Genomic DNA, 11,396 nt, shown 5'->3' with positions numbered 1-11,396 from the left:
TCCCATTTCCAAAAAAAGATAATAAAAGTTGGCACAAATCCTTTAAGCTTCTGCTTGTGTGGTTATTGAGAGCATGGACCTTCATCTGAAGATTCTGAAATCAAGTGCCAGCAGCCCAGGCAAGGGTGAGCATCCTTAGAAGCACCAGCATGAGACAGTCCAAGTTGGACCAGGGGCTGAGGTTTGGAAGAGTAGTCCATGTTCCTCACTTACAAATCAAATACCTAGCTCCTCAGAACAACAAAAGCCCATACACACAGTAGGAAGAGGAAAACAAGTCCCCACCCTGCTCCCTGTCTGCATGCACCCAGTGCAGCAGGAAGGTTGAGCTTCTTCTGGCTCAGGCTTCCCCACTGTGCTGGATGAGGCCAGTGCCTTTGGGCTCCCACAGCCCAGGGCAGGGGAATCCCCCCAAGCACTCTCGAACTGAGCAATGGTCCCCAGGGGTGAGGCCAGATGCAGCAACCTGCCCTGCTCAGTTTCTGTTGGGAAAGCTGTAAAACAGAGGTGGTCCTCTCAAGCTATACAGGCACCCAGAAAAGCTCCCGCTTCACAATGCAGAGGGAGGCAGCTGGTCCCTCCAAGAGCCCAAGGAAGCTTCACATGCAGCAGGGGAGCAGGACATCTCTACCCAGTACAATCACCTTTCCCTTCATCAAGCACAAACTTCAAGGGGAAAACACAATTCCGACATTTTACTTTCCTCTTTAGATAGAAAAAACCAGCCCCAAGATATCTTCACAACAAACTCTCCTACCAGGAAGAATAGGACAGGCAAATCTGGCATAACCCATGTTCTGCAATATCATCAGCATGCAGAGAGAACGCAAGTTCTTTGCTAAGAATGGATCCTCACTAGGACACAGTAAGAGGTCACTCACAAACCAAGCATATAAACTGCTCAGTCTTTGCCAAAGCATCTTCCACAGGGAGCAGTTGCTACTGAAGGTATTCATGAGCAGATGCTGAAAGCAGTTACAGGAGTCAGCCCACCCTCACTGTAACAAATTATTTTTTGCTCTGAGCTAATCCAAAATGAGGGAGCCAAGATATCCTGCACTGAAACAGCTACCAGTGGAAGGGTTCAAAGATCAAGTGCAAACATATAAAACATAGACACAGTGCATCCCAGACCATATCTTTCATTGTAACCTGGATCCTACCTTGCTGCTGGGCATCAGTGCTGTTGAAGTAGATTCAGTGGTTAATTTCCATTCTGTGCTGGAGCTGCCATCCAGCAGCCTTTCCACCAAATACACACCTCATCTTGGTGCTACTGTGCTTAACTCCCTTCTCTGACGCGACTCTTCCATCTCTGGGAAGAAAGAAGAGCCTACTACTTCTCTCTAATACCCTCTCCTCCACTGAGCCCAACTCATAGCTGAGTTCACCTTCTCCTCCTGGTAACCCAAGACAGGGGGTGCCACAATCCTCTCCTACTGCCTTGATGAAGAGTTGAACTCTTTACACACCTGGTCTTTCGTCTCCTCCTTTTCCACACACACTGCCCCTCCACCCTGTGCTTGGTGGTTCTCTATGCTGCTCTGACGCTTGTGAAGATCCTCTACTTGTCTCACAGAGAAAATTATGTTTGGCTGGGGGGAGCAGTACAAGACTGGCTGCTGCTGACTGTTGCAGGACTCAGTGGATGAAAGATATGACCAACTATGCCGAGCAGAAGGCCAGCTCCAGCACATGGTTCTCATTATCTCCTCTGGGAGCTGGTGGGGAAAAGTCAAGACCTAGCTTAGGTCCTGATTTTTCAGCCTTAGGTTTTTCATGCAGTCATTTCAATTAACATTACTCCAGACCTCCTAAACAGGACAGACTCAGTACCCACACCGGGTAACTGGTACATGTGGCCAGTGGCTCTGCAGCCTGGCTAGTTGGCTCAAGTTTTCCCTTCCCATGCTGGATGGGGTCTGTTTCTGAAGCTAGAGGTATTGCACCAGACCAGATGGCAAACCACACACCAGCTGTGAGCTGAGAGCACTTTGTACAATGGTACCTAACAACTGACACAACCACCGGGAAAGCCTTAAAATCTACAGAAAACAGAGATGGCCCACAGCAAATAATTAATTGAGCAAGTTGGCAGCAGAGCACTCTGGGAGATGTCCCCTGTCTGACAAATGTCACCTGCCTTCCTGGTGCAGCCAAGCCAGTTCAGCCTCCCACATTCAGCTTCTTCCCCACAGGGCCAGGGCTTGGACATCATGCTCTCTGGTTCAGCACAAACTCAGCAGGTGTTCTACAGGCCTTACCCAGTACTTCTCTCTCTCAAAAGCCCCCAGTACCTCCCCAGATATATCTTGCTGACACTGCAACCCCAAGCATGTGATTTTTAGCAGGATCGTGCTTATTCTGGAGACCTGTTAGGCAAATAACTTTGTCACTGGATACTTCCCAATCTGCAGATTTAGCAAGTGCACATTCTCCTCCATCATCCAGATCATTAATGGAAGTGCTGAGCAAAAACAGACCCACAACAGATGTCCCTGAATTTCACTCAACAGACCCCTTCCTTTTCCACAGTGAACTGTGGATAACTCTCTGGGTATAATTATCCAATGGGTTTTGTACCTACCCAACATCCCATCTAGATCACCCTTAAAAGCCTCTTGACTGGCAGCCAAGGCTCTCTGTCACCATGCCCTTACCCTGTCAGAGACGAAAATTGGATTATTTTGACCAGATTCTGTTCTTGATGTGTCCACATAGCTCCTGCTCATCTCCAGTGTTACAAATAGTGAGATTATTTGATCCAGGTTTTTTGGTGTTTTGTTTTGGGGTTTTTTTGTTTGGTTGGGGTTTTTCATTGTTGTTGCTGTTGTGGGGTTTTTTGTTTGTTTTGGTTTTCTTGTTTGTTTTTTTGGTTTTTAATGGGTTTTTTGAGGGGGGATTTAACTGTGAGCAGTCCCTGGCTTTTGGCCCCAGTCCCCATTTTGAAGAGGGGGAAATTCCTCGGGAATTCTTGTAGATAACAACGACTAATTCTGGGATTACTTTGTGTGAGGTTCACCACACCGAGAGGATCTGAAAAAATCCTGGTTATCTAAATACTCTCTTCCTCGCACTTTTCTTACTCAAGGCCAGACTTTCGCCCCCATCACCATCATGGCTTGTGCTCTCCACTCCCCCGCAGCTGTGTCTGAAGGCTAACACAGAGCGCACCGGCGCTGGGTGTCCTCAGCCGCTGCTGTCGGTGCTTCCTCTCAGCAGAGAAGCAGCGCGGCACCGTCTCTGGTTCGCGTCCTGCTCGTAGAGCGGAGGATGTTCCGACCGCTCTTGCTTGGTGCGTGCTGCCAATAGAGTCCCGAAGCGCGGGGTGGGTGCGAACCTCCCTGCTGCACATGTTAAAGCTGGGCTCAGATAGGTCCGCAGCCGTGAGAGGTGGCTCTAATTGCGGTCCCAGCCGCCGCTCAGGGCCCGGTACCGTCGGGGCTGCGGCTCCGGCCCGGCCCGGCGGCAGCGCCCTCAGCGCGGGCGGCAGCGCCACCTAGCGGCGGGCTGCAGGGTGTGCCGCGCTCCTGCCCGCGGCACCGCTACAGCCTCCGGGAAAACCTCCGGGAAAACCTCCGGGAAAACCTCCGGGAAAAACCGCCCCCCTCCCGCGGCACGGATAAAGCCAGTGAAAAACCTCCCCACTACCGCGGCACCGCTACAGCCTCCGAGAAAAACCTCCCCCCTCGCTCTCGCCCACTCCCCAGCCCGGCTTCACCGGTTCTCGCAGCCTGGAGCTCCTTCTACTCCCGCCCCCGCTAAGTCTCCGTGTCTGCAGCGCGTCCTCTGCCCGGCCCGTGCCAGAGCTGCAGGGCTGCTCCCCTGCATCCCGCACCCTCCGCACATCCCTTCATGCGCCCCTAAGACAAGTTGTTCCAGCTGTGCAAGGATCCTCAAAGACGCCTTCAGCGGGGATGACGGCTTCCCCTGAGCAGGGATTCCTGCGCGGGAGGCAACTGATTGCTCTCTGTGCCCTCAAAGTAGAAAAAACCCCAACTCAACAAAAATAGACAAATCCTCAAGATACATCCCCTCCAAAGCAGGCCTGCTGTCTATTTCAGCTCACCAGCACACATAAGAAGGACCTTTCTTCACAAAGTACCAGGAGGAGACATTTCTAGGAAGTTTCAGGGCAATAGCACTGACCTGGGAAAGGAGGCCGGTGTTATTTGCTCCCCAAGCCCCAGAAAGCACCACCACTTTCCTCACACCCACAGGTCAGCACTCCAGACAACTTGCCAAACAACAACAGCAATATAAAATCTTCTCCTAGCTAGGTCTGGGAAGTTTATTGCTCTCTCTTCTTTTCCCAGAGAGGACAGCAGAGCAAAGGGACTGATGCTGGGCTGGCTGATGGTTTGCATTCCCTGGGGAAGGCACGGGGCAGCAGGGTGGGGGGAAAGGCAAGGCTTCCTGACAGCACTGGAAAGGCAGGATCCTCATTTTGTGTGGAGGGATGTGGCTATTTGAAAAGCTGCAATGCCTCTTGGAAGGGGAGAAAGGGTTCCCACAAGATATTCTCTGCAAACCCTCCTACTGGGTTGATTTGCCCCTTGAAAGACACTTCCCACTCCAGCAGCCTGCATGGATGGAGCTACAAAGAGCTCTTAGAGAGCTGAAGCCTTCTGGAGATGCAGAGCCCTGCCTCCAGGGCCCTGCTCTGCACTGCTGAGTGGGGGCAGCACCTGTAGAGCAAGGGGGATGGAGCAGCTCACCTCATCCCACAGAGCATCACCTCTGAAGCACCAAGACTGGCAGTTTAGGTAGAAAAAGAGCAACTGTGAACATACCACTTCTTCAGTGTTGTGCATCAGACCCAGAGAGTTGTGGGGAATGGTGCTAAATCCAGTTGGTCAATGATCGCTAGTGGTGTTCCCCGAGACTCAGTTTTGGGGCCAGTCCTAACATCTTTATTGATGATCTGGACATGGGGATTGGGTATACCCTCAGTAAATCTGCAGATGACACTAAGTTGGGTAGGAGTGTTGATCTCCTCGAGGGTAGGAAGGCTCTACAGAGACATCTGGACAAATTCAATCAGTTGGTTAAGGACAACTGCAGGAGGCTCAGTAAGGTGACGTAGTGGGTCCTGCACTGCTATTGCAGGAACTCCAGGCACAGCTACAGGCTAGGGGAGGAGTGGCATGAAAGCTGTTCAGAAGAAAAGGGCTTGGGCTCAATATGAGCCAGCAATGTGACCAGATGGCCAAGAAGGCCAATGCCATCCTAGCCTGTAGCAAGAATACTGTGGCCAACAGAACCAGGGAAGGGATCATGTCCCTGTACCTGGCACTGGTGAGGCCATAGCTCAAGTACTGCTTTCAGTTCTGGCCACTCAGTTCAGAAAGGATAGTGAGGTGCTGGAGCGTGTCCAGAAAGACTCATGAAAGATCTAGAAAACTTGTCTTGTGAGGAATGGCTGATGCAGCTGTGTTTGTTTAGTGCTGAGAAGAGGAGGCTCAGGAGGATCTCATCACTCTCTACAACTGCCTGAAGGGAGGTTGCAGTGAAGTGGGGACCGGTCTCTTCTACTCTACCTACAGAGGACAAGAGGAATTGACCTAAAGTTGAAACAGGGGAGACTCAGATTAGATATTAGAAAAAAATTTTTCACTCTTAGGGTGGTCAAGCATTGGAATAGGTTGCCCAGGAGTGTGGTGGAGTCACCATCCCTGGAGGTACATAAGAGGCATCAGGATCTGGTGCTGAGTGATGTGATTTAATGATTACAGTGGTAGTGGTGGGTGGATGGTTGGACTTGATGTTCTTAAAGGTGTCTTCCAATCTTGATGATTCTATGATTATGTGTGTTGGCACAGATGTGCAACACAGCTGAGGGGGCACTCCTGGGGCAGCTGTAGACAAATAAGAGGAGAGCTGGCAGTTGCTCCACCAGGACCACAGCTGTTAGAGAAAGTGCCCCAAATAGCACCCTGCAGGAGACAGACCACTCCATTACCCCCATATGTTCACCATCCCTTCTCTAAAGAGATCTTCTAAATGTGGAAGCCAGTTTACTCCTATTTCCCAACACTTCAGCTGACTGGTCCTGCCTTTCCCACACCTGGGGAAAGCACTGTTACACCACCATCCAAGATGCTGCCAAATCCTGAGCAGTGGCTCTTGTCAGGGAAGACTGGACAGGGCACAGGCTGCTGCCATCTCCCAGCATTGAAGGTGCAGCCCACAGCCCTGTGAAAGGCCAAATCTCATTCACCAGGTAGGAGCCAACACCCACCCAGAGGCTCGGACACTCAGACTCAGGCTCTGAGGAACATCTTGGCTTTATGAAGCACAGTGACAAGCTCAGTTCAGGTGGTAAAACAACAGCCTGATTTTTTTATCATCTCCCTCACTTCTAGCTCCCTGGTGGTGAGCAAAGGCACTCAGGCAGCAGGACCAGCTGATGACTGCAGAAGGGGTAAGCACAGAGGGACAGAGCCTGCTGGATATGTCTCTAACCCTCAGGAAGAGACAGTATTACGACAGAAATAGAACTCTCATAGTTCTGTATGAAGGCCAAGTATGAAAAAGGCATCAAAGAATCAATCAATCAATCAATCCATACATGATAGCATTTATTAGTTGTTTTAACACATCTCCCAGTGGCAGATGCTCCATGAGAGGTGTTGACTCTGGGACCCTTCTGTCCCAAGCCCATGAGACTGGCCATGGGCTGGGACCATTGACAATGCCTGACACACTTTGCAGGACAGAGCTAGACCCTGCTCAGTTTTTAGGGTTTGAGGCAGTAGGTACTCAAGTTAAATAGATTGTTTAACATTGTACAAAAGGGACACCACAGGTAACACCCATTAAAGTTCATGGGATGCAGTTCCTTGCATCACAGAAAAGAGAGAGCCCAGACAGATCCCCTCCCTACATAGCCTTAAAAAACAGCAGGAATTTTCCATTTCAGTGCTGCTCCCACCAGTAATCAATTAGGGCTTCCCTGCAGAGTAGCAGCAGGTTTGAGCTCTATTCTTCCCCAAAACTGGGGACCACGGAAAGAGCAGTGTTGCTTTGAGAGGAATTTCCCTACCTTTTTTCCAAGGAGAGTCTTGGTGCATGCAGGATTCTATCAGTCACCAGGAAGGAAGTGAGGCACAAGGCAAACCCAAGTGATGCAAAGAAGAAGGAAAAGCAGAACCACAACCCTGAGGTCTCCAGCCCTCAGCCTCTTCCCCTTTCTCCTGTTACCAGCCTGCCACAACTCGCACCTCACTCTGGCATGCCACCCACTGCAAGGCAGATACACCAAAGGCCAATGTACAAGTTATGCTGAAAGCTGTTACCAACAGTGATCTCTTCCTAAACCCCATCAGGCACTTGGGCTCCAGACAGAAGCAAAAAGTTTCCCCTTTCCCTCTTTTCCCACTTCCATCCTTTGGTTTTAATCCCCCTTTGATTTGCGGGTGCTACTCAGATAAGTTTTTATGAAGAAGTTGGAGAAGAGGGCCAATAAAGTGGTATACAAGACAGTTGTAAAGAAAAACATCAGCCACCTGATTTGGCAGAGCTTATTATCCTTCCAGAAGAACAAAAAGATGTTCATTATTACAAATCCCGTCATCTGCACCATCTGTGAAGTGGTGATTAGCATGGCGATGGAGGTGGGTACCCGGATGCCCATGGCTGTCACAGTGTAGTAGCAGTACGTCAAACAATGGATACTGAGGTTCAAGGCTGCGTTCCACCCCAAGCCAGCTGCCATATCCTTATAGCCACACCAGGCTACAATCATCGTGGCTAAGTGGTGGTACCAGTGGACAAAAATGAGCTTCTTCTTCCGGAGAACAATGAACAGAGTGTCACCTGGGGTTGCGGGAGAGTTGTATCATTAGTCAGGTGAAAGCACAGCAGTTGCATGAGTTTTCACGTGAGACAGACCAAGCAAACTTCAATGCTGAAGCCATTATGTGGTTTGATCCCACCAAAACCTAGGTTCCCATTGAAATAACCTGTATTGAAAAAGACCATTTAGACACTCTACTTGCTGGCATGTTTGTAGTATAAGAGCCCCTTGCCCCAGGCTTGCTTTCCCAGATCTATATGCACTGCACTTCAGACCAGCTCTTCTTTACTTCTTTGTATGAAAACTCGGTGGAAAGGCCAGCCCTCCCTGCTGGTCTGCTGGCCCCTCGCCACAGTCATTCCAGTGCAGAATTGCCTAGTCCAGGCACTGGCCTGGGGATCCAGGCTGCAAGCCCATGGAGAGCAAGCATATCATCTGAGTTGAGCAATAGGGAGCAAGAAAATGAGTGACACATGCAAGGACAAACAACCCTTTTCTCCAAGTAGCATTTGGACAGAGACCTGTAGAAGAAAATCTGCTTGTAAAAGCAAAGGAGTTATAAACACACAGGATAAGGAGAAATTTCAGACTCACCCAGTTCGACAAGTTTGCTCAGCACAAATAGATAAATCCAAAGTTTGGAAACAGGGTGGATGAAGAAGGATTGGCTACACACTGATCGCTTAAATCCCTTGGTAAGGAGGAGGAAGGCCATTTGCTTCCAGAGCCGACAGGCTGCAATGACACTGCAAGAAAACCAGAGGAGAGCTGAATACTGTGCCCAGGGCCTCAACATAGCCTCTAATAGCTCTGCACCTATGGATATTCAGTTAACTCCATCTTGATGCTCAGGGCAGTCTCGGAGACATTTAAATAAAATTTGCCTTCTCAGACTTCCAACAAGTTTTAGCCAGGATTTAAAACCTATTCCTGCAAAACAGAGCAGCATCAAAGAGTGCTTCCTCATTACATCCCCTGCTTCCAATGCTTGAAGAGGCCCTTGAGCAAAAGCTGCCCCACCTGATGAGAAATGGAGGACAACTGTCCTGATGTCCCACCATTACGACATGGGCCCACAGGGAGCATTTATATCCTCCTGTGGCAGGCAACTCCTACAGCTTATGAGAAGAAATACCACTTCTTCTTTGTTATCAACCTGTATGTTTCATTCGCACAAGCTTGTCTCTGAACAGACCATGAACAGTCATCCCCTGGCCTCCCCTTTCCCACAACCTGTGATTTTACAGACCACTGCCATACCCTGCCCTGACAGAGGACAACCAGTGTCTCTTTGACCTTATCAAAGCAAACTGGAGTTACAGAGGCAGTAGTCTAGTTTTCCTCTGTCCCACCAAACAGACAGAAAAAGTTGTGGAGATGAGGGCAATTTTCTAAAATTGACACCTGCTTGTTTAAATACAGAGCATGGGCTGAAATATTTTCATGGCCACTACAAGAAACCTTTACTCTAAGACTGGACAGTTTGAAAACACATTTTAGATAATCTTTTGTGCTTCTGTGAGTGTAGCAGAATTTTCCCCACCTCCTACACAACAGGATTAGAGAAAATGGTGGGGGGGGGGAAGGGAAAGAAATCTAAATTTTAAAGAGTAATAGACCTCAAATCAAACTCGCAATTGGCAGGCACCCTTTCAATGTGGGAAGATCTCTGCTCTTGCAGGCTTCACATTCAAATCTATCCACTAATGATTTTCAAGCTCTCTCCCCAGCAATCCTTTTGTAACTCATTTGACTTGCTGGAGTATTTCTGGTGAGAAATAAATGACTTGTATAAGCAGGTCACTCCCCTAGTTAGAAAGGGCCTTCAAGAGAAAAAATTTAATTTCCCTAGTGACATAGTGGATAACCAGAACTTTCCATCAATCTGGTTCTGAGGGAAGGTCCACAACTGTCTCCAGATTTGGCAGAGGCTCTTACCTGAACAAGGTCAGGCTGAAGGACCACAGGGTCAGTGGTGCACGCAGGCTGAAGGGCCTCCGTTCCTTCATGAAATGCTGGATTCCAAAGATCGTGATGAAATAAATGAAACCAATAATAAAAGACTTTTGCCTGCGAGTAGAGAAGAGGGAGCACTCAGGAAAAGACCCAAACTTACCTATTTTTAGCCAGACTTCAGTAGCCTCAGGAAAGTACTCTCACCAAGAAACAAAAGATCTCCCATTCTCATGTTAAGATTGGGTTTGGTCACAAGAAGCCTGCCCTGACAGTGAGAAAAGCTAGCAAACAAGAACCCTGGGAACTGTACAAAAGAAAGCCAACTGTTACACCATGGAGATTTCCACAAGACCTTGATGGGATGAGGCAGGTTCTGGTATCCTGTGAGCAGGATCCAAAGCAAATACATCAATGCATTTCATTCCTTTACACATGAGACTCTACAGGCAGCGGATGCCTGTATAGGATGCCTAAAAAGGTCTGCTTCACGTAAGCTAGAGCCTCAAGTGCCTTGTGTTACATCCCACACCTTTTCAAGTTTTAGTGCAGCATGGCAGGGCTGAGTGCCCTATTTGCCAGTGCAAGGGCTGCAGTGGCCATCCGTGGCTGCTCTTTACCCTCTTGCCACATCACCATCTCCCTACAAGCTGTTTGCTCTGCCGCATGCACTGCTGCAGCCCTTCCTCCACAGCCTCAGGTATGCAACAAGAGACCCCCAAACTTCTCCTCCTCGGGACTGAAGATCCTCACAACTGTTCTGCTAAAAGCGGCAGAACCCAATAGGGCTACCCAGAGTCCGGGATGCACCGGGTCAGCAACCTTCTCTCCCTTTCCTCTCACCAATTCTCCTCCATCCATTTCCTGGCTTCCAGGTGATTGAAGTTCTTCTCGAAGTCATACGCCCCCAGCAGCTGCAGCTCCGACGGGTCAATGTTCGTTTCCATATCCAGCATCCCCGGGAGCGACCCGAAACGAGCAACTCCCGCACGCTTCACCGGTGGATATAGTCCCGGGAGTGCGCTCCACCCCAACATCGCACCGCGGCGGGGGGCGGGACCGGGAGCCGGCCGGTCCGACGAGTAACCGGAACCTCCTACTCCTTGTGTTGGGTAAGGAGGGGGAGGCTCCGGTCACCCAGTGAGGCTGAGCGGTGGGTCCTCCCGTTCCCAGCCCCATTCAGCCCAGCTCGTCCCTCAGCAGATGGGCAGGGTGATTCCAACACTATCAACCAGCAGCAGGCAGAAATTCCCTTGCCCTGACTGCAGTTAGCAGTTGCGCCTTCTTCACCATAGACTGAAGCATCTGGCCGCTGCTGGAGACTAGATGGGTTCTGGGTAATCTCCTACGTAAGTTCCTGCAGCTGAAAATGGCTCCAGCGCAGTAAAAATCCCCTGAATGCAGCATATCTCGTTGCACCCTCTGATCACTTCACTCATCTTGGTGTCTCACCCAAGTGTCATGTCTTTACACATATGCAACAGCAGCACCCTACAAAGCTCACAGACTTGGGAGGGGTTTGCCTCACGCAGGTTTGTCTCACTGCACCTGCACACGAGTCATCTGCTTAACTGCTGCCTCTTCAAACAGGTGAACATTTGCCTGTGTGAGACATTTCATAGGATTGTAGAATGCTTTGGGTTGG

The 11,396-nt window shown here is 49.7% G+C and overlaps 1 protein-coding gene across 1 annotated transcript; it reads right to left on the bottom strand.

The window, feature by feature from the left end:
* Positions 1-7,396: 7,396 nt before the first annotated feature.
* Positions 7,397-10,698, bottom strand: ELOVL3 (ELOVL fatty acid elongase 3; the record flags this gene model as incomplete). The annotated part of the gene is made up of 4 exons (XM_082285819.1): positions 7,397-7,818; positions 8,393-8,544; positions 9,737-9,868; positions 10,595-10,698. 4 exons carry the CDS (start codon positions 10,696-10,698, stop codon positions 7,397-7,399), a joined length of 810 nt encoding a protein of 269 aa, XP_082141945.1.
* Between the last annotated feature and the right edge of the window lie 698 nt (positions 10,699-11,396).

The sequence above is a fragment of the Coloeus monedula genome (genome assembly GCF_965178545.1).
Source record: "Coloeus monedula genome assembly, chromosome: 8".
Lineage (NCBI taxonomy): Eukaryota > Metazoa > Chordata > Aves > Passeriformes > Corvidae > Coloeus > Coloeus monedula.
The sequence above is the reverse complement of the archived record's forward strand: the minus strand, read 5'-3'. Positions and strand labels throughout refer to the sequence as shown.